The sequence below is a fragment of the Cydia amplana genome, chromosome 8, assembly GCF_948474715.1.
Source record: "Cydia amplana chromosome 8, ilCydAmpl1.1, whole genome shotgun sequence".
NCBI lineage: Eukaryota > Metazoa > Arthropoda > Insecta > Lepidoptera > Tortricidae > Cydia > Cydia amplana.
In genome coordinates, this window is record NC_086076.1 from 7,194,983 (window position 1) to 7,218,047 (window position 23,065).

A 23,065-nucleotide genomic window follows, 5' to 3' on the forward strand; every position below is an offset into this window, starting at 1 on the left:
CGCATCGTAAAATAATTGCATTTTTTGCCAGTGGTGGCGCTGCATTCTATATGGCGCTGCGTCCGAGTCCAGTGTTGCCAGATCGTACCTTTTAATACAAGTTTACGTTCCTTTTGAGCCCCGAGGTTTGCTCGATATGGTTGGTGGTCGCTAGGCAGATCATGAAATGCCGGCGTTTCATGATCTGCCTAGGAATATCACCCATTGAGGTTTGCACGATATGGCTGATGATCTGCCTAGGAATATCACCCCTTGAGGTTGGACGATATGGCTGGTGGTCGCTAGGCAGATCATGAAATGCCGGCGTTTCATGATCTGCCTAGGAATATCACCCCTTGAGGTTTGCACGATATGGCTGGTCGTCGCTAGGCAGATCATGAAATGCCGGCGTTTCATGATCTGCCTAGGAATATCACTCCTTGAGGTTTGCACGATATGGCTGGTCGTCGCTAGGCAGATCATGAAATGCCGGCGTTTCGTGATCTGCCTAGGAATATCACCCATTGAGGTTTGCACGATATGGCTGGTGGTCGCGCTAGGCAGATCATGAAATGCCGGCGTTTCATGATCTGCCTAGGAATTTACCTCTTGAGGTTTGCACGATATGGCTGGTCGTCGCTAGGCAGATCATGAAATGCCGGCGTTTCATGATCTGCTTAGGAATATCACCCTTTGAGGTTTGCACGATATGGCTGGTCGTCGCTAGACAGATCATGAAATGCCGGCGTTTCATGATCTACCCAGGAATATCACTCATTGAGGTTGGCACGATATGGCTGGTGGTCGCTAGGCAGATCATGAAATGCCGGCGTTTTATGATCTGCCTAGGAATATCACCCCTCGAGTATGCACAATATGGCTGATGGTCGCGCTAGGCAGATCATGAAATGCCGGCGTTTCATGATATGCCTAGGAATATCACACCCTACTTATTTGATATGCCTAAACGTCGCTAGGCAAATCGTCAAACGTTGATGTTTGAACGATATGGCTGGTAGTCGCTAGTCAGATCATGAAATGGCGGCGTTTCATGGTATGCCTAGGAATTTCTCGATATGGCCGATTTTACGATCTGCCTCCGACATATATACCTATAAAAGTTCAAATAAGGACGGGACATTATGGTAATATTTCAATGCATGTTTGAGAAATTTCCACGCATGTTTGAGAAAACTTAATCCCATCAAAAACATTACATGTAAAAAGGTGCAAGTCTCGCAACGCTTCTACTACAAAAAAGTTTTGAGATGTAATGTGAAACCAAGTCGGTTATTTTAATCAGTGCCAGGGGGTGTTAAAACTGTATCAAATATATATCTTTAATTTGTAATACGTATAATGACTTGGCCATCGCACGGCTGCATAATGACATAAGGATCATCGTCACCTATTAAAAATATTTTTAATTGAACATAACGCTAGCGCTAATTGCAGTTCGAGCATTACACATATTTACGAGTACGGTACGAGTAAAGCATTATGTGCGATTGCCAAGTCATTATATGTATTACAAATTAAAGATATATATTTGATACAGTTTTAACACCCCCTGGCACTGATTAAAATAACCGACTTGGTTTCACATTACATCTCAAAACTTTTTTGTAGTAGAAGCGTTGCGAAACTTGCACCTTTTTACATGTAATGTTTTTGATGGGATCTCATCTCTTTTTGTAGGCAGTCCTTCTTTTCGGGTACTCATACTATGTATACACATATCATAAAGAAACACGTCTTCATTCATACTCACATCGTACATCGTAGTGTACCTTTACTTTACTACCTACTATTTGTAGGAACTGCAACAGTAACTTTGTAATAGCAAATATTTATATGGGATTACAAACTTACTTATGCAGTTCTTAGATCTTTAAAACGTGACTGATATTGCAATATTTTTAGGTTTTCTATGGCTTGATAAGCTGAAAACTACTTATGTTTAAAATTTGAAGCTTGTGGATATACTAGAAGTACCTTAGAATTATGATGATCGTAGGTGAGTGAGTGAGTGAGTGAGTGCGTCAGTGTCGAAAATAAGGAACTTTGACGTACAATAATTCTTAAACTACTAGTTCAAATTGAATGTTTTTGAGAATATATCTTAAGCATGTTTAGCCCTATATATTACTGAAAATTCAGGATTTTAGCTTCAGCCAGCACAAAATTACAGGACGTCGAAAATGGCCTGAATCGCTTCGAGAAAAGGATGGTACGGCCGTGCCTCTTTTTTTGCTCGACTTGGCGGGGGCAGTGCCCCCAGATTTACTTAATAAAAATAATAAACTAACATCATTTTAATGGGTAACAATCCTAAAAATGTAATGGTTTCTGAATCAAACTATATAGTATATACCTACAACATAAATTGCCAATGTTGATAAATTTTTTTAGAAATTGAACTTTATTAAAAACGTTAAATTTTAATGGCAATAACGGCGCATGTTCGAAAACATTTTTTATATATTTCAAATGAAGCTTTCTCAAACATAAGTGGAAATATTGTCATTACGTTCGTAATAATAGGCTGCGAATCACCGTGTTGCGCGCGCTAAAGCGCGTCACAACCAAATCAACATTCTGCAGTTATTTAATCTTTGGCCACAATAACTCCAATTTTATAGCACCTCGGCTCAGAACAAGCATGCAGAATACAAGGAAGGCACGGAGCGACGAGCGACACAGCCTCCTCGTCTCAAAGCTAGCACACGACTGCCGGCCACGCCTTTTTCGAGCTACATACGCACAAAATGTTGAAAAATATTCGATTTCTTAAAAAAAATATTTATTAACATTATTCTACGTTGCATTTGTAGTATCTGTTAAAACAATTATTCTAGTCTAAAAATAACTTTAATCGAATAAACCGTTTACTAGAAATAGGCAAAGTTAGTCGCAAAACGGCCTGTCGTAATGTTCCTTTTTTGGAAAAACTATAAGTCATAGGGAACAAGTCAAACGTTAGAAATGTTGTACATAAAACGTAAAATCATATATATTTTTTTCATATTTTTTTGTTGAACCGTTAAGAAGATATAGACTCTAGAATGTTAGAGTTTTCGGCCAAAAACAGCGTCTAGCGCCTTAAAGAATCATGAAGTTTGCGTTTTCCCGTATCTTGTGACTTGATCCACGGGCAAGATGCACGGCCGAGGCCGGCCTTACGTATTAGGCGTGCGTATGCGCGCAGCGTGCGCAATGAGCCCTACTCTACTAGATAATATCAGTACTACTCGCGGCTTGCTTCTACGAGTATACGAAAGATTCTTGGATTTTCTTTAACTCCAGTTGGTACGAGTAGCTGAACTTGCTACAAGTCGTTTGAAATGGTGGACGTTCTCGTTTGAGGTGGCGTGTGCTTGCTCTGCATGTGAATCGATGGAGTCGGCTAATGCTCCTTCTGCCTTTGAGAAGATTATTATATATACTATAAATATTAGAATTTGATAATTATTACAATCAATAAGTAGCGCTGTTTTAATTTTAAGTAAGTATTAGTATTTGACAATACTTGTGCTTTGTTGCTTTGCCTAGGTATGCAATAGAGACAACTATTTGCGAAATTTAAAATTGTTCTCTTTTTAAGGTTTTAAAAAGATTTTTTTATTTTCCATTCAACTCGCCGTATCCCAAATACGGCATCAATGGGTCATCATCATACTTATCAGCCGATATGATGATTACCTGATGTTCGGACTGACTAGGTACTTGGCTACTTTTTCCATATGTTTTGTTTAATAAAATTATTAATTATACTCGCATTTAAATGCTCATATAAGCTGTTTTTAAATCGGTAGGTATATTACTCATTTGGCATATTTTACGACCTTAGGTTAAACGAATGTCGAGATAGTACGATGGTCCAGATAAAACCATTGTCATTGTAAATTGATTTTAATTTTTAATGGTTAAACACTTGTTTTTTCTCTTTATCGCATGCATAACTGTAATTCCTGGCGTGTTGGCTTTTTCAACGTTGCCTTATCGGTTCCGTGGGAAATGACTACATTGTGCACGTAAACGGTTTACCGAGACAACGACAATGCCAAGTTAATTTATACAATCCTCTATGCCGTGGCAAAATGGTAAGGGTAACATTGTCACATATTAAGATAAAGAAAAACTTTAGTGCTAACTCTGACACATTCCTTGTTATTTTTTATGTTTTTCAACAAAAATTCATTGCTTGGAAAATGTAATCATATTTAAGATTTATTGTTTCAATAAATAAATTGTAATTATGGCTTGTTTTAGTTTTAAATGCAATAAACCTAACGCACAAACATTTTTACACAAAAAATGCAACACGTAGTAAATTGATTTATTCTTTCCCTCATATGTTAACACATGACAAGTTCATAGTAACGTCGACGTGATCAGCACATCCTAAATCTCAAGTCCATTCTATAAGGTCTAAGTTAACTAAACCTATCTGCAAAGACAACTTGTCGAGATTGCATTTTATTTAACAGTTATTGGAGTTTTAAGCATTTAACATTAAGGTTGTTAATAGCTTGCCTACAATGTATTATAAGCTGGTAGCGTTGTAACGGAGCCCCGACCGAGAGAGGTATTTGTGACGCAGGGTAAAAAGTGGCAGTGGCCATATTCGTGGTCTAACGATTATTACTTGGACCAATGCGGAGATGCGTCCGTAAACTCGATACGATTTGTTCGGCCTGAGGATAAATGGCGGCGTAATAAAGCTGATAATATATCAGAAATAATATAATTTTTCAGCATAAAGGTAAGATTAAAAATGCAAAACCCTAATCTCCATGCTGAAATGGCCTTCGGTGAAATCCGCACCGGAGAAGCCGATATAAACATGAACATCAAAAATGCACAATGTCATAGGCCATAGGGGATAAATATTACGTTTCTGGGGATTTTTTTAACCAGATTACGGTATTAAATACGTGTACCTACCTATTCCATAATAGAGTCGGAACTCCCAACCTTTTTTGATGCATGAAGTGAATTAGTTATGTACTTGATAATTAATAATTATGTACCTAATGGAAATTTGTTCAGAAAATACAATAAAACATTTAAGTAGTAAAACTTTTAGCACAATTTTTTATGGATGTAAGGCAGTACTATAGTAGCAATTATTTTGTTATGATATTATTCTGATTCGTACTACTACTCGTATGTATTTACTTTTTGGTTAAAACTTATGTCTAAATTAATAAATGAAATAATAATGATAATTCTAAATATAATAGTTTATTCAAAAGACTACCGCCAGAGGTACCGGGACTACCGGGAGTAAGGGTGCCCATCAGACTTGGTTCGATACCAATTGGATGGCGATGGCCAGCCTTTGTACTTTGCATCAGGTACGAATAATACGCTGTGGTATTTTTGGATTAATTATTATATTTAGCATAGAAGTTTATTTATAAATTTAAATTTATTTAAGTTTCGGTTTTATGATTGTTGATTGTATTATAAGAATTTATGTACAATAAATAAATGAGATACCTTATTTTTGAAATATTTATTCTTACTTCTTAATTATTTTTATTAGTTGCGATAACAGAAAAAAAAAACTGGCGCTATTGGAAACTATTAATGAAGCAGCTGTAGTAATGGTAGCTCAATGTAAATTTAACCAAAAACTCAATACAAAACGGTGTTTCATTTTTTTCTTTATTATTATCCAAAAGGAAACGACTCGGTGAGTGATATGCGACACGTGATGGATACTCACTCTCACAATGACATAAACACAAGCCCCTATTACATTGCAAAATGAGCTTTGAGATGTACCGCGTGAGCTTTCTTTCTAATTTGTCGTTTGCATGCAGTCGTACAGTCTGTGAATCCTAAAATAATATTTCAGTTCGAAGCACTTCTGAGGTTGCGTAAGAGATATTATAAAAGTTACGGCGTAAGGCAAGCAGGCGAGATAGGATTTTATAAGACTTAATAAAACAGACTAGGACACAGAATAAATAATAGTACTAAGTACAGAAGACTCACTCTCTAACAAAACGCGTCTGTTACGATCAGCACAGATATGGCCGCTAGGTGGCGACAGCGCCACGCGCGGCTTATGGCTTTCCCCAAAATTGGGGTCGAACGGATGTACTTTTAGCTACCTGTAGCAAAGCGACGAAATCGCGGAGTGAGACACGCCTGAGTAGGATAAATTAGGGGATTGAGACAGGTGAAATTCTCCCCGATTACCCGATAAGCACTTCTCACCAACCAGGCAAACTCTAAACTCAGAGGAACTTGGTTCTTTTTAAGGCGAAGGATCTTCCTCAAAGGACATGCCAAATGTTTAATAAAATTAATGTATATTATTACGAGATGACGATCGATATTTAACACTAAGTGCCAGTTGCACCACCCGCACTTAACAGACTGATCAACGTCATCCGACGCGCCGCTGCGGTTTACTATGAAACTTTCCATACAATAAAATTTAGCGAACTCTTTAACGATGACAAACAGTTTGGTGCAACCGACCCTAAGAATGCTAAATTAATCCAGTCACATTTTCTCAGATGACTGAGGATTTCTACATTTGTATGGATAATTAGTAGGTAATGGCCTAGTATAGCCTTAATTTCCGATCAGTACCCAATCTTCCTATTACGGCGCGGCGCCAGCGATGTGTCCGTCTATCTGTTCCTACGTGAGCAGTATATATTATTACATATATACTAAACTTATTTAAATCAGTTATTCCATTAGGTTTGCTAACTTTTACTATACGCATATGACATTTGCGTTGCGTTGACATTGTAATTAAGGCACCTCGGTCGTTCAGGTTCCTTGCGTTTCTGGACGTAGATTTGTTCAAAGAAAAAAAAATTAGTTTCGGTATATATGACACCTTAAGTTTGTGAAGCCGTTAGTTTATAATCTAACGTAGGTTAGATTATAATCTCCCTACCGTCAGTTTATATTGTAACTAGCGAGATTATAATATGACGAGTGTTTACAATTTTACGGTGACATATATACTGCATACTGGTTGAATAACTTTAAATCACTGCCTATAAAACCATTAGGCAGGTATTTGCTTTTGACGAGAATGATTCTCAAGTAGAATGTCGGGAATCGCTTAAAAAGGCACCTAACACTCACCATCACATGGTCACCGCTCGATCGCTCGACATGATTGCCCCTCGCGCGCCCTCACCCTGACCAGTCTCGTTAATCAACGGTGACATTCAGTATTGGGGTCATCACCAGAGCTTTCTTTAACATAATTTTCGACCGACATTTCACTGACCGCTCCCCTCAATTAATTCTAAATGTCATACGTATCGGACTTTTTGGGCAAAAGCGTTTAAGGGATAAGACTTCAGCGGTATTTTTGGGAGCCTATGTTATAATATATATATAAATTTGTACAATTGACGTATTATCCCTGTAAGCGGAGCAATTTTGTTATGTGAATTATATTTTATAATTATAATGGATATTTCATTTCATATTTTTTAAATATTTTGTCTTGCAGTGGAATATGTTCTATACGGAGACTATCAATTATATCCGACACGTTTCTACACGTAGGTTTGTTTTCACTTATATTTGTACTTACCTAGGTAAGTGAAACTGAAAATATAATTGATAAAAATAATGGATTCACTCATCGAGACGTTGGTTAAGCTATAGTTTACTGCATTTTTACCCGCTTTCTTTCATCACAGAACACTGCCCTCGACATTTTGCGGCGAATCCATCTGGACGCGTTACGCAATGCGCCCGCGCTGTATCATTAACGTATTCATTAATATCGGGAGCCCTCAATCAACGTGGACGTTAACTCCACCTGTACGGATCTAAGGCTGCGTTTACACCTAGTAACGTTTTTGTGAGGGTTCCCGAGAAAAGAAATAGTCTGGGTGCCCGTGCATGCCCTCGTTTATGTTTGGGCAACCGTTCAGTTATCGTTGAGTTGATTTGAAGCTAAAGTATAAAACATTGAATCTGTGTTTATGTTTCGACGATTAAAGTTGTGTAACTTTATAACTCAAGAATTTGTCTCTGGCCCGAATTGCACAATCACTGTAAAAATCGTATAAAATCACGAAATAAATGGTGAAGATACATATGACTGACTGTAGGTATTTATTCGTAAACGTAATCAATTGTTTTCTAGGTTCTCGGGGTGCTGATTTCAAAATACGAGTATAAGACCATTTTTGAATCCAAGATGGCGGACAGATACTTTTTAGTAAAAGTGGTCTTGGGTATCGTTTTCTAGGTTGTAGAGGGTGTACATTTCGAAAAGTATGGCATTAATAGCTTGGCGGTATGAAGTTCGCCGGGTCCATTAGTGCCTACATAAAAATATGTAGGTATTTTGTACCTAGATGATGTTCTAAAATGTTCAGACATATCACTGAATTAGATAGTCTTTTTGACTTCAGGAATTTGTCTGCCAAAACACATCTTAAAAGTAATTATTTTTCACGATCCAATTAAACATAAAACTTAGAATACCCCGTTAGCACTGATATAAAATGTCAAGCACCTTTTGCACGTCCCTTAAAACCCGTTGGTCACAATATAAATAAAGGCAGTATGAAGGAGATTAATTCACCGACTGCGGTAGGGCGTAATCACCAGGCATTAGCGGCCACCCGTACTGAACTGCAGCCTTGTAACAAAACATACGCTGCCAAAGGAAAAACGCACTAACTCACTACGTAGCCCGTAGATAGTTACAAGGTTTTTGCTTGGCGTAACGCACTTGCAGATGAGGAATCCAACAGTGTGATGATGGCGCTAACGTTTTGACCTGTCGCTGTAAGATAACAAATTGTCCATTTGTTGGCTATGAAAGGTTTTCTGACTTCATACAAGTACTTATATCGGGAATAACCGAGTAAAGAAGTGAATAGAAAAAAAACTACGACAATTTAGTAACATATAGAGAAAAATTTAGTATGAAATTAGAGAAAGCGAAATATTTGACAGTTTAAAATTTTAAATATCTCCTGTTTAAAAAATGTTACTGAAATTTTAAAAGACAATAGGTAGACTTAAAATGCGATAAATCTAAGCAATTCCAAAAATAACTCTTGAGGTAGACTCAAAGAATTTGGTTGGCAGCGAGAAATTCCTAAAGTCGGCATTTAGTTTTTTAAAAGACCTACAAACTTGACACTTAAGTCTGCATGCTTTCCATGTGATTCATAAGTTGTCAATAAGCAAGCCCAAAAAAATTCGCCTACTGTTTTTTTTATGCACAGCATGTGTTACAAAATGTGTTAACCTGGATCATGTAACCTAATGCGTTGAGTCACTTCACTTGCGAGGTGTTTTGAAAAGGTAGGTAAATCAGCCAGACAGACGAATGTCGCAGACAACTCGTCTATTTGTAAATGACGGGAATGCCTAGACGACATGATGTGACAGATTAAAGTTTTATATAATATATTCGCTCGCTTGCGACGTTTTTATGTATACAACCCGAATTAGCAATGTATTTTCGGACGTCGAGTTTGTAGGAGTTATTTTTCGCCCGTAAGTTAATATACGAATCAAAATAATGTTGTCTGCTTAAATCTCCTTTGTATAAATGCTACTTTTACTAATCGCAAATTATTGGAACTGACTTTGATTTAAAAAACTATTTTAACGCACTTTATTTCACAATGTTTGGATTGACGTTAACACATAAGAGTGAAATATTTGCAAAACATATGACAGTTAAATAGTTGTATAAAAAAGTTTTTGACAAAAATTTAATTTTTGGTACAAGCTTTTATCGCTGACTGTACTTTTCTTACGACAGACAACTAATACTCATCGAGACAATTATAAAAACCCCTAACACAATTAGGTTGCGTTGTTTCATCACAGAGTTCCTATGGCCACCTCCTGTTTCCACCATCAGATCAGTTCGACAGTATCATATTATTGTATTGTCATCAGAACTACATATCGCTGCCAATTTCCATGAGGCTACGATCCTTGGAAGATGGTTAAATTAGTTACCTTAGATTCCATTACATAGTTACATACAGGTCGACCTAATAAAAGCTTGTTAAATACATACCTACTTCTTAGGGGTACGGGGAACTTCCGGAACCCGAAATATGCTAAATATTATTATTAATCTGTTTACATACATGAAATAGGTTAAGTGATATTTCATCATTATGATTACAAGTAAATACTGTGACACAGGGCAGTACTCGCGCAGGGAGTAACGCTCGGGTCGGATATACGCGTTAGTCGCAAGGCCACGGTTCGAATCCCGTCATTGTCATCGATCAATACCCGATATGGTGCCCATTACTGTATGGGGACTCTAACAGCGGGGATGACCGCGTGTGTAAGCGAAACTCGATTATAAAGATAATAAATCATTATAACTAGCGTTTTTATTGGAAGATTTAAAAGAATTGTCGGCAATTCTTGACAGGAAATGAGTTCTGTGTCGGAATTATGTGACAATTGTCGTGTTTCTTGTGACAATTGTCAGAAACTTGGTAAGAGAAATGTCTGTTTTTTTCCCATATAATAAAGTTTTTTTTTAAATAATACACTGATGGTGGCAAACAGGAATACGGCCCGCCCGGTGGTAAGCGGTAACCGTAGCCCATGGATGCCTGTGACGTCAGCAACAGTGATGTTTTACAATTGTCGCACCTGTCACCGTGGTGAAATTGGGGGGGGGGGGGGGTCATATCGCGTAAAAGCTATGATAAGTTGATTATAGTAGTTGCTTCCGAACTTAATTTGACTTTGAACCGCTGTAAATGCGAATCAACGTTTCCTCCATCGAGCTACCATAATATGTCATGCAGGTATGACCATAACGAGAATGACAATTAATTATATATGTACAGTTTGACCTAATCATAACATATAGTAGGTAGATAAATGGTAAAGTCATCATGTAGTTGAGTAAATTAAGTTGTAATGGTCGAAAATAAAGTGTGATTCAAATTAACTCCCATTTAAATACCTTGGGGGATCGTTGAACTTGGGTGTTGTTGAAATTAAGGAAATTTAGCGTAATGTTTATTGTATAACATACCTGATATAAGTACCATAGTAAGTAAATACAATACATACATTTTTTTGTTACCAATCGCAAAAAAAAACTTATTTGACAGCGTAATTCTTATTTGGTGATGCATGCTTGACACGACATAGCCGCCTCAAAGGAACCCGACTTAATGTGACAGTTCTTTCGCGCTATTACCTGTACGATGGGCAATACTGAAAGTTTCTATAATGACGAACACAATAGAGATCACTCAGTGACAGAAAAGGTTTCTTGTTTGAAAATATAACTCTAACTATTGTTTGAGATACAATTTATTTGGGTGTGTCGTATTTTAGGAAGTTTTTATAAATTTTAACCCAATATCTATTTTTTCGTGATATAATTTTATACGATTTTCAATGTGCCCTGAGTCGACAACAAAATTATAGCTGGCTTCGAGAATTAATATTACTTTATAATGAAGTTCACTTCTCGTGCAATTGTTTGTAGTAAGTTTTATAAATTTCCGCTTTCATATAATCTTACGGATGATAATCGAGATGGACGTCTTTCAACAGTACCTCATGCCAGATGAAAAACTGAAAACACACGCGTTCCTCTTCTTTTATACAGGTTTTTCGCATATTTAGCGATTCCGTCTATTCTCATTTGGATAAACCTGTAGAGTACTTACCTCTTATCACCCTTCTCATAAATGCATTTACACGTCTGTGCCTCCGTTTTTTTATAAATAACTAAAATAAAACTCTAACCATATTACGTATGTTAATATTTAATAGGACAGTAAAGCCAGCGGAGCGTTGAAAGTATAATGGACGCCTGCCGGGGCGTAACGGCAGTTCAAAAATTAAAAGATCTTACTGTAATTGGATGAGTATTTAAACAATTAAAAATACTATGTAAGTAAATAATAACAATTAAAAAAACATAATATATTATTTATTCCAGTTAGTAAATATGTCTTACGTACCATGTTAGTTGCCATTTTTACAAAGGGCTAAATTTTTGTGCCGCTGATTTCTAGGCATTGATGTGTTGTATTTGTTTGTTTTTAGGAATCCGTCCTTATATTTCCTAACTTAATTCCTTTGCTTCTGCTGCTGTCGTCTGTTCTGATTGTACAGAACACTACTAAATATTTAATTTTTAGCCTAAATAGTTTATCATCATTGGCCTTTGCGTCTATTCCAGACGATTTATGGTGTAACGCCGGAGAAACACCTTTTTTGGTGGCTGAATAGACCAGACCAAACAGTTTATATGCAAGCAATAATTGAAAACTTGTTGTTGTTAGTAACTTTTAAATATGTAGAGGCACTCGGCGTGTAGGTTATACAATTAAGCTGACAACGACAATACAACAAACGCTAATCAAATTATAACACACTAATAAAATACGTGTAACGCGTATGATTGATAATTTACAACAGCTATACGTACTATATCTATTAAGTAATAAAGCAAAACAAATCATTTATTGATAAATTGCACCTTGAATTAAGTATGGTGTCGGTCGTTCACCTTTCCGCAATACAAATTAGCTTTTCTGGTAAACAAAGCTAGAATACATATATAGGTACAATTACTAATATGACTTGGCAGTATTTATGGAAGTAGTAACATGGGTATAGTTAACGAAATATAATTTGTGCCGATCACTCAAACAACTTCGCGAATCGGTGCAAATTACCTACATTTCGTCACCCGGCCACACACTCGATGAGAGGCATGGGAAGTAGCGAGAGAAGTAGGCAGAAACACCGATTAGTTATCTTTGATTATTTACCTTCTGAGAACCTACCGAAGCGATCCATAGTGACAACGATGTGTCGTCTCGTCTCCCTCTTAACATTTCGTTCATCATCCATAGTATCCATACTTATTCACGACTTAATGACATTGTGACTCAAGTACGATGGCGCCACCAACAGAAACCATAAGTTTGTAGCATTGTAATCAAAATAGGCATCTGTGACAATTATGATGTAATCACCAATTGTTCGAATAACCGTATAGGTACCTACCTACCTAGTATTTACGATTAGTATGGAATGCGTATTTTATTTTATCATAAACATAAATTACAGATAATTCGGATGGATGTAGGTTGATTAATGACGTTTTCACTAAACAGTAGATAGGTACTAGAATAATTTAGCTACTAAGTGAACATGTGATGAATTCGTGGTCACTCCAGTATTATAAACTCTATCTAGGGACCTAGGTATAGTTATTGGCGGAATGGATACGTTTTCTCTTATTTTTTGGTGTAAAACCGATCATCACCCGATCATAATTATGAGGAGTTGGAAAACTTTTAAGAAAACAGTCATCTGTAGTAGCTATCGCCAGTTTTCGGAATCGCAAAGACCTCAGGTTTCGTATTTATCTTCAAAATTTGCAAAAATCAAATTATTTATTTATCTTAACAACAAATTACCACTTGGGTAAATGGGTATATCCATTCACAATTTCATAACAAACATTGTATTAAATGTATTCTTTGTTATAATTAAAACTTGACTAAAAGTATAAACGAACCTATCAATTAGTGAAATAATTTCTTCGAAACCCAGATATCATAAAAAACAAGAAGAAAGCAAAACAAGGAGTAGACAGATGATATCCAGAGATATAAACAGACCGTGAAAACATACCTACCTACAGGCGCCTGCTCAGTACCAGCTTCTCGATACGAGTACATCTCGAATAATAAATGGAGTACGGAGCACTCGAGATTGTCTTGAAAGCTGTGATGATGTGTATAATTGAAGCTACTTTATCACCGGTACTTGAAAATTAAAATGTTAGGATTGAAAGTGACCCTGAGATATTTCGGAGCTCGAACGAAGAGAGTGTGCCAATAGCTCGAGGGTGAAATGGGTGCTTTCATCTGAGTTAAGCAAATCAACTTTTCGTTTCGACTCTGAAGAAAGTAAAAATTGCTTACTAAACTATGAATTTTATAAAAGATATCTAATGAGATAAATAAAGTGACCAATTTTATAAATGAAGTGACCAATTGTATAGTATGTTTTCTTGTACTTTTTATTGAGCAAAGAAGGTATAAAAGAATCGTCATCAGGGAATAAACCTTCTACTATTTTGGCTACGGAATCTCAAACAAAACCTAAACATCATACTCATTATAGGGGCTAGTTACCAAGCGTTGAAAATACTCGAACCGAAATCGTAAATATCATTGTTTAGGTTTTTCTCACATCAATCAGTGAAAGTGATTATCTCAGAAAGATAGCAAAAAACGGCTTTTAGCAATTAACAGTTTGTTATCATTGGACTAAAATCTGACATCACGAAAATTCTACATTCTTTACTTTTCTGTTGCCATGTCTTTCAAAATAGGTTTGAATACACGTACAATAAATAAGCATAGATATACATACATATTTTCATTAATTCAAGTGATCATTGTTTTTGTACGTTTAAGTTAATAATGAGCATTTGCTTTATAAATATTTTGACACCGGTGGCCAAACATTTTACCATAACTTGTGTGAAAATCCGAAGGAGCAGAAATTTGGGTGACAATGTAGTATTATGGTAATATGGCATTGATCTCATAACAGAGTTGGAAGTCGAGTGGGTACTAGGAACTGTTCAACAATGTTCCCATATTGAGTTTAGGCTCATCAGAATCGCCTCGATGAATAGTTATTGACTGTGTAAAGAAATCGTCTGTGTAAAGTAGTCGAAATTGATGAAGACATGGGTCCCTAGGTAATATCCAAAATGAAAATTTTGGCATAATATATCTAGGTTTGCCAGCGAGCGATGGAGCGCAGCGCAGTATACCTATTAGGTGTTCACAGAACTGATAGAATCAGGAAAACGGAACTGCGCTACAGAACTCGAGTTGTAGGTAAATGTAGGTGCCAAGACAGCTAAGCTTAGATGGGACTGGGCTGGACACGTCTGCCGCGTGCACCCTAAAAGGTGGGCCAAAATGGTTACCGAGTGGGACCCACAGAACACCATAGATGGTGCTGGCCGTGGTGCAAGCAGGCCGAAAAGGAAATTTATCCGGATTTGAGGGAGACTACAAACGACAGGGTTGAGTGGAGGAATCGAGGGGAGGCCTTTGCCCAGCAGTGGGACACTAAATTAGGCTAACAAAGAAAATCTAATAAATATAATCTGTCATCTTCCTAGTTTCTTTGTCAAATGAAGGAAGACAAAGCATCAGTAGTGAAGTTTGTCAGCTCAATGACACCGGGTGACCCGCACCTCAATGAAATGACGTCACGCTACGCTCTAGTTGCGACCTGTCCGATCACGTCTTGTCAATTGTCTCTATTGTCTGATTGATGGTTCAGGGTCTTAAACCAAAATGTAGGTATTATGATTGTCGATTCGACTGCTACATCTACAGATTAAGCACCTATTCATGGAAAGGTAGACCCTGCGTCAGAGTTTCGTCAATTTTAATTAATGAATGATCATAAACTTTGAGTGGCACTTATCGTCCCCGATTCATGGAGTGGTTTCGTATAAGAATTTGACTGACTGTTCACATAAAACTTAAGTTTGCGGACTTAAGACCGCAAAAGCGTTTGAAATTTGGAGATTTTTTTGCCCGAGTACCTATTAAAAACAGCATCTTTCATTATTAATTTATCACCATTACAATCAAAATTTTTGTTTTTTATTCAAACGAACAGTCAAAGAAGACGTTCAATATAAAAATAATTTACAAAAAATTCTTATTTAATGAATAACATAAAACCAAACTAGAGAATACAAGTACGTTCTAAATGAGTATTATCTTTTAATATAGCGTGCTTTGTTTTCTTATCCAACCGTGGTTAAGAAGGGTGCATAAATAAGGGCATAGCCTCGTAGACTAAAATGGACTCGTAATGGCCACTTGTTCCACGATACACCTGCCATAGGACACGGTAAAGGGACCTGTGCGTGGACCTTGCCCTCTATGGTTTTAATGATAACATCTTACCATCTAATGCCTGGCCAACTTAACGGGTTAATGTATCTTAAATTTGTAGCTGCTGCAGGATTATACATAGAAGCCACGATGAATTAAAATATGTGTCTCCAATATCTTCATACTTATAGATTAGCATCCATAAAAAATACTTTACTAGATACCTATATACTTGGCTGAAGTGGTTAAGCAGAGTAATTAATGTAATTATAACATGTAAAAGTTATATGGTAGATTTTGGCAAATAGAACAGAAACACAACCTGCTAGAAATGTAGTCCAAATAAGAGACTATACGAACATATTCCAGACAGGCTAAGATGATAGCGTGTACTGGAAAATGTTTACTTGATTTGAATATATGCGTGTCTGGTCGAGAACTGAGTGTTTTACCCTACTTGTTTAACGTATTTAAAATAAACGTAAGCTTAACGTATATCGCGGTACCTCTTTGATATAGCTGGAGTAATTCATAAATTTACTCTATTTAGAACACATGTTCAGAATCTCTCTCTAGTGACGTGAGCTGTTTAAATCTTATTAAATATGTGTTCACATGGAGATCGAAAGTTGGGGATAAAAAGTATACTCATAAAAGAGCATACAGGGTGTCCAGTGATACGTACGTGCTATCAGGGGAACACCTGAATTAGTGTTGACAACGAAAGTTATTATAATTATACGTGTTCCTAAGCACTTACCGAGGTAGGAAATAAGACACCCTGTACGCACGTTTCAATCACCATGTGGGCGGCTTGCCACCGCCAGGCACTATCTACACTAGCACTCACTGTATCCCGGCTTGTAGACTGCCCTGATCCTCCGCAGCAGTTTCCCAGTCCTCTTCAGCGGCGGGCCTAGCGCCACAGCCTGGTGTCCGTGTCTTTCGGCAAAGACTATGTAGTTTCTTCTATTTTTCAAAGGGACTTCGAACCGCCCCGTGCACTCGCGAGGGTCCTGAGGCGGGAGTTTCAGTCGTAAGATAGAATCCTCCCGTGGCCAGTGTCCTTGCTGCCTGAGCACGCGCTTGATCTGGATGGTCGCTGCGTCTTTGGACAAGGACTGGATGCGAGCCTCAAAGGCCGCGGGCGCACGGTAGGCCCGCCAGGCGACGTCGGCGCGCTCGCAGTAGAGGCGTCTTGGCGCGGCTAGGGCGCTAGCGGCGAGGCAGAGGAGGGCCCAGTACGCCGCGCGAGCGCAATTCATCGCGCCATCGCCGCAACTCGTCCACTGGACGCGTGTGTGCCTCTCGGCGGGCGGCTCGCGACTGCGGCTGAATCACTCGCACCGCCTACACCGAAATAGTCTGAGATACGGTTCGCACGCGACGCACACTTATCGGAGATATGCCTCGTAATTAGTAGGTAAAGTGTCGATAGTGATTGACGCCTCAGGGGAGGTGCTTACCTAGTTTATCCCCAATTTACAATATATGGACCATAATTTTGTACTATGCTACTGTTTGTAGCTATGCATAAATACTTTGTTGTGATTCAAGTTTTGCGAAAAGATGTATCTTGTATAAAGTTGAAGAAAAACACTTAAAATCTCTCTAGATATCATAAATAGTCAACGTCTGAGGTATTTTTTTCCGTGCAGGATCATCCTGACTAAATTATAAAATGGCACATTGCGTTTCTGTGTTAATAAGTACCTATCAAAATTTAAATATACAAAAATGCTAACTTCCTTTAAAACTCGAAAATTCGCCACATACGACTTTGCGTAAATTAAACACAAGCAGTAGAAAGCATCACAGCCTCCGTAGCAAAAGTTTTCTTCTAACGGCCCGTAGCGCCTCTACGGCTGTAGCGCGTAGCTTTGACCTTGGCTACTCGTGACCTTACTACAAAGTACGTCACATTACTCGTACTCACGTTATATGGGCCACTATGGCCTTATCTTGACCTGCTATATGCAGTAGTTCGGTAATTATATACTTAGTAATACGGAATGCCTAAACATTTTGTTCTAAGAACTTTCAGGAGGGTTGAAATTCATAATTCATCAAGTTAAACTCTAGGTTGAATTCCAAATATGTAGGTAAGGAAATATTCTAAGGACATTATTAATCCGGCCAAAATTTCTCGCAGGACCTAACGGTGACCGATTTGTCTCACATCCGGCGTAGTAAACGGCCAGGTAGCCGGTTCATTCACGAACGATCGAACAGAATGACCGGTGTTTTTTACACCCACAAAAACACCGGAATAAGGGTTTGAGAACGCACGTGCGTTTCTTTCTTTGTCGGCGTGTCGCGTAATGGGAAGGTTTGGGCAGGTCGGACAACACGGTTTGTAGAGAATTTGTACGAACCTATCATATATTTTCTACATCTTATAAATCTTTTTGAAGTGAAACTTCTTTAGCGGCGCTGGGCACTTTTTGAGGTGGGGAAAAAATGATAAACTCGAGACAGCGTAAGGCGATCACGTGACCGTAAGCCCCGTAAGGTGGCCACTCATAATTTAGATGGCATTTAAATCAATAAAAAAACTCAATGTTATTTGACATTTATGTTGCGGACTCCTTTTCAAAACCTATACTTACCTTTTTACACACTCTTTACCTATGTTCAAATAATTTGACGTTGTCATGGCAGTATGTAAATAAACATGTCAATGAAAAAGTGTGATCTTATTTGATAATGATAATAATATATAATAAATAAATAGAATACCTCCGCTAAACGTATGTATCGTGTTACCGGGCGTCGGTAACATAGTGAGGTGAGTTTTCACTTCTATCGGCACTCCCGGAGTGCAACCTGTTGTTTTTTATTATTATAAGTAGGTTGTTAATCTAGATATGGAGCAGTATTAAGTTAATGCTTTGGACAGTTAAAAAAATAGAGCAGTGTAAACGTTCATAGATTCAATAGGTGCTTCAAAATTAGAAATGGCACAAGATAATACTTGCCTATGTGAGATAAAATATACACGTGCAATGCAACTCACGGGTGGCATGAATAGTTTTGGCTATTTGCGAAATGTTAGGTAAACAATTATTAAATTGCACGCTAGGACAAAAATATGAACTTCTATCCAATCGTGCAGATAGTTACTGCCGTATTCGAACTTCAAGATATTCACAAGAGACGACACGTACCTACTAGATCCATTCTAGTTACGTTATAGTTTAGATTTCGGGCAACCAATGTCACTTTTACATTAGATAGTGTTAAATATCTATTAGATGTGAATTGGATCTCTAAGTCATATCTTGTGGAAATCGTTCAAGAGTATCTCCAGAATCGCAGAAATGTCAAATTTGACAGATTAGATCTTAAACATATCGTTATCGTATCTTGGTGACGTCTAAAAGATATCTAGTAGATGTCTATTTCAAAATCCGAATCGGGCCCATAGACTCAATGTGCCACTACATGCATTTTCTTTGGGACAATTCCCGTAGGAGCATTCGACTAGGAAGTCACTGGATAAGTGGATATGACGAAAACTACAACAGGCGAATTTTACGGTCAGTCTATGTATAATCTTTTAATCTTTATTTGTATCGGTGGTTTATTCCCAAAAGCGAAATCAGTAACAAATCTCCCACAAGATGATATCATATGTTATCTTACAACATTAAAATCAAGAATGTAAGTTACGAGATATGTTTGCTTTTTGATCGTACGTTTACTTTGAATTTGTTTCGTGTCACGATTCAAGCGATAAATAATGGCGAAATGGACGTTTCAGAAAATTTTGGCAGAGCTTTTCGTACAAGACGATACGATCATGAATCTTATGGACTTCGTATAAAATTATAAATAATTATATTTGGAGGTATTATAAGGTCGGCTTTCTTTTACTATAATACGAGCCATGTGAACATTTACTTATAGAATACATACGTCATTGAAAAGACCAATTGGTCTAACCATCTGTCATACGATTAAAAATACGACCCACTAAATTTGTGAAAATAATTGCTCAATTATCCGTAACAGACCTTCCAAACTTGCAACTCACTCTCACGTTAACATTATTATTTATATACATTATATCATGGTATACCAGACCAGCTATCCCTCTCTTTCTAATAAGTTTCTCCCATCTCTTTCAGATGGTAACAAAAAGGCGTCGCCTATTGTTGGTGACACGTGGTAGCAATTAGCGGGGTTTAAGCCAGGTATTTGTTGTATAAACATCTGTTGCGATAGTGGACAATAGTGTTATCTCGGTAACAGCCGGTAAATTACCTCCCAGGATTATAACCGAACATTATGTCGTGTTATTTGGCCTTGGGAGGAACTAAGGGCCCGATTCGGATTTTGTAATAGACATCTATTAGACATCGCCAAGATACGATAACGATATCTTTAAGATCTAACCTGTCAAATTTGACATTTCCGCGATTCTGGAGATACTCTTGAAGGATTTCCACAAGATATTACTTAGAGATCTAATTCACATCTAATAGATATCGAACACGATCTATTGTAAAAGTGACATTGGTTGCCCGAATTGTGCTGCAAAAGAGAACTAGAACGGATCTAGTACGTGTCGTCTCTTGTGAATATCTTGAAGTTCGAATACGGCAGTAAGTCTAAAGAACGCCGGACAGGTGCACCGGAGATGATAAAACTAGCGTTTATCTTTGTCGGAACTTATAGAATGCTTGTAGATTAGGAGTGTACCTTTACTAGGTATATTTTTTTAATCAACTAAACTGCTTTCACGTTGCTTGTAAATGAATTTACTGAGGGTGATTATGATTCCATTCATCGATGTTATTAAATGTTGTCTCATGTAAGAAAATATATGTAATTGTTTGACCCAATGGTTGACTCATTATCTACAAAGAATTGTGCTAAAGGGTATATGAACATTTCTTAAGTGCGAACGAGGCAGAATAGGTACAATTTAGAAAATGTGACGACGTTTAAGCTTAATATCGGCCGCTAACGGTCGTTTGAATGTAAGGTGTAAGGTATAGGTAGAAAAAAGCTTTATTCAAGATTACCCACCGTATCTCTCGTACTTATTTAACATACACGAAGAAAGGTATGAATCTAGGCGAACCCCAAATGTTACATTGGCACAGCTAAAGGGCGTCATGGTATGTATCCTTGTTTGCAAATACGAGTCTTTCACAAATAATAGTAATGTTTATGTCGTGGTTAATGGCTTTATTGCAACTTGCAAGTGGCTCGCTTGCGGGACAAAATTGACCGTAACCCGTCATTTGGGCATCGGGCGACGAGACAGTGGGGTACTCTACTTCGTGATGATAAAATTTGTATTTATTTTACCCGAATGAAGACCGGGTTTCTCAATTCATCTTATGCATTCATAGTTATGAAATGAAATCTTTTATTTCAGGCAACTAGTGGCCCATACATAAATACCTTAAAACTAGCATACATAATTATATTATTATAAAAAAATAAACACTAAAAATCACATTATGATTGCGATATGATTTTGATTGCATTATGTTCAAGAATACCTCTTTTGCCTTTAGAGGTAACAATTACATATCCTCATTATTAAATTTAAAATTCCTACGAGTAATATAAGTATCAAACGTCAGGTGGAAAACCAAATATAACATAATAGGTACTTATCCAAGTCCTGTCCTGATTGAAGCTTAGAGCAAGGAATTTTAGTTAAATTAAGCTTTTTGTATAGCACAATGTTGAAAGTTTTATTCCGCAAATATTACTTGTATTTAGTTTTCTGTGTATTTTTTATTTTTACTTTATGGTGCACAGTACCTTACTTACTTCATAAACCGAAATTTGACAAAAACACAATTCGCCAAGCCAAGTTATGAAATACATTCCCTCAATAACAATAAATAAATAAATTAAAATGTTATGATCGTTCGTTCAATAATAAAATGAAGGTGAAATGATAGATCACCATTGAAAACAGATATTCAGAAAAAATAAAAGCTAAACAGAATCAACGTGGGTTTGGGCATAATTTATTTATTTAGGTCTTTATTAAATATCAAAATTACAACTTCCTTTTTAGGTAGAGTAACCTCTCCGTCAAACCAGCTCCTCCGTTACCGAATCGGCCACCGCGGTAGTTTTCTCGTTAACAGTGTAATTGTTTAAATTGTCATAATTTCACCCGCATAATGTAGCCAGCACATAAATATTTATTCATCGGCCCGGTAATTATCGAAGGGGGTCGATTCAGCTGATTTTCATTTAAGTAAAGTTGGTTAATTTTCGAAGTGATATTTTGACTGTATGGTGACACTGCTCAGTCACTAGTTGCACTCATTAATTTCTCAGGTGTCAAAGTATAGTGCATTTGAGTTATTTTGCAACCAAAATACCTTATCAAAATAAATTATCTTGCGTAACCGAATTATACAAAACGTGAAACCAAATCGGGTGAAAATAAAACAAACTATTTAATAATATTTAATATAGGTAATGTAAATGCTTACAACTATTGTATAATAAAAACGGCGCTTAGCCCAACAAGTACACTTTTTTTCTATTATCAACCTAAGGGATATCGTCCCATAGACAATTTGAATTTTGCGCCTTTTTTTACTGACAAGATTTGGTTGACCAGCTATAGTTAGGTATACTAACTAAAATAAAAAGGCATCAAACATGGTAATCTTTCCGTAAAGCGCGTGGATTCGAATCCAGGCGCCGGCTGGTAGTAATACATACCTAGTAAATATAAAAACTGAAGCCATCCTCATACAGAAATGGCTGAAAAGTGTTCAAATACCGTAACCCAGAATGTGGCGTTACCACGTACACCTACAGTTCTGTCGGCCGCCAAACCGAGTCGCGTGGTTTATTTCGTTCGCGCCCCGGAGTAAATATAACCGGCGAGTTATAGCACTGGGGGTACTAAGAGATTAGGTGGGTAGGCATAGAAACTCAAACACACATCATCATATATTAATATTTATTTTAAATAGTAAAAGTATATTTTATTGCCTAAATTTTGAATTTAATTAATGACTTGTTGATCAGTCCTACCTACCAGCAGTTATCTTCTTCCATCTCACTTTCTTTGATTAAATAACACTGTTACTAGTTTTGTTAACTGTCACTTCACCACAAAATTACAATGGAATCCATCAAGACCTCAATAGCGGAGTTGGGAGCCTCATTCAACGCAAGGATGGCAG

General features: G+C 37.2%; 1 protein-coding gene across 2 annotated transcripts in view; it reads right to left on the bottom strand.

The window, feature by feature from the left end:
* LOC134650244 (protein vein) overlaps positions 1-17,242 on the bottom strand; it is a 77,308-nt gene extending 60,066 nt beyond the window's left edge. Inside the window, exon 1 of one of the 2 annotated variants that reach the window (XM_063505193.1) lies at positions 16,738-17,242. In XM_063505193.1, the coding sequence (XP_063361263.1) occupies positions 16,738-17,152 (415 nt within the window). In that variant the 5' untranslated portion in view covers positions 17,153-17,242. The remainder of the gene's footprint in view (positions 1-16,737) is intronic. The other variant, XM_063505192.1, reaches the window with a different exon arrangement.
* Between the last annotated feature and the right edge of the window lie 5,823 nt (positions 17,243-23,065).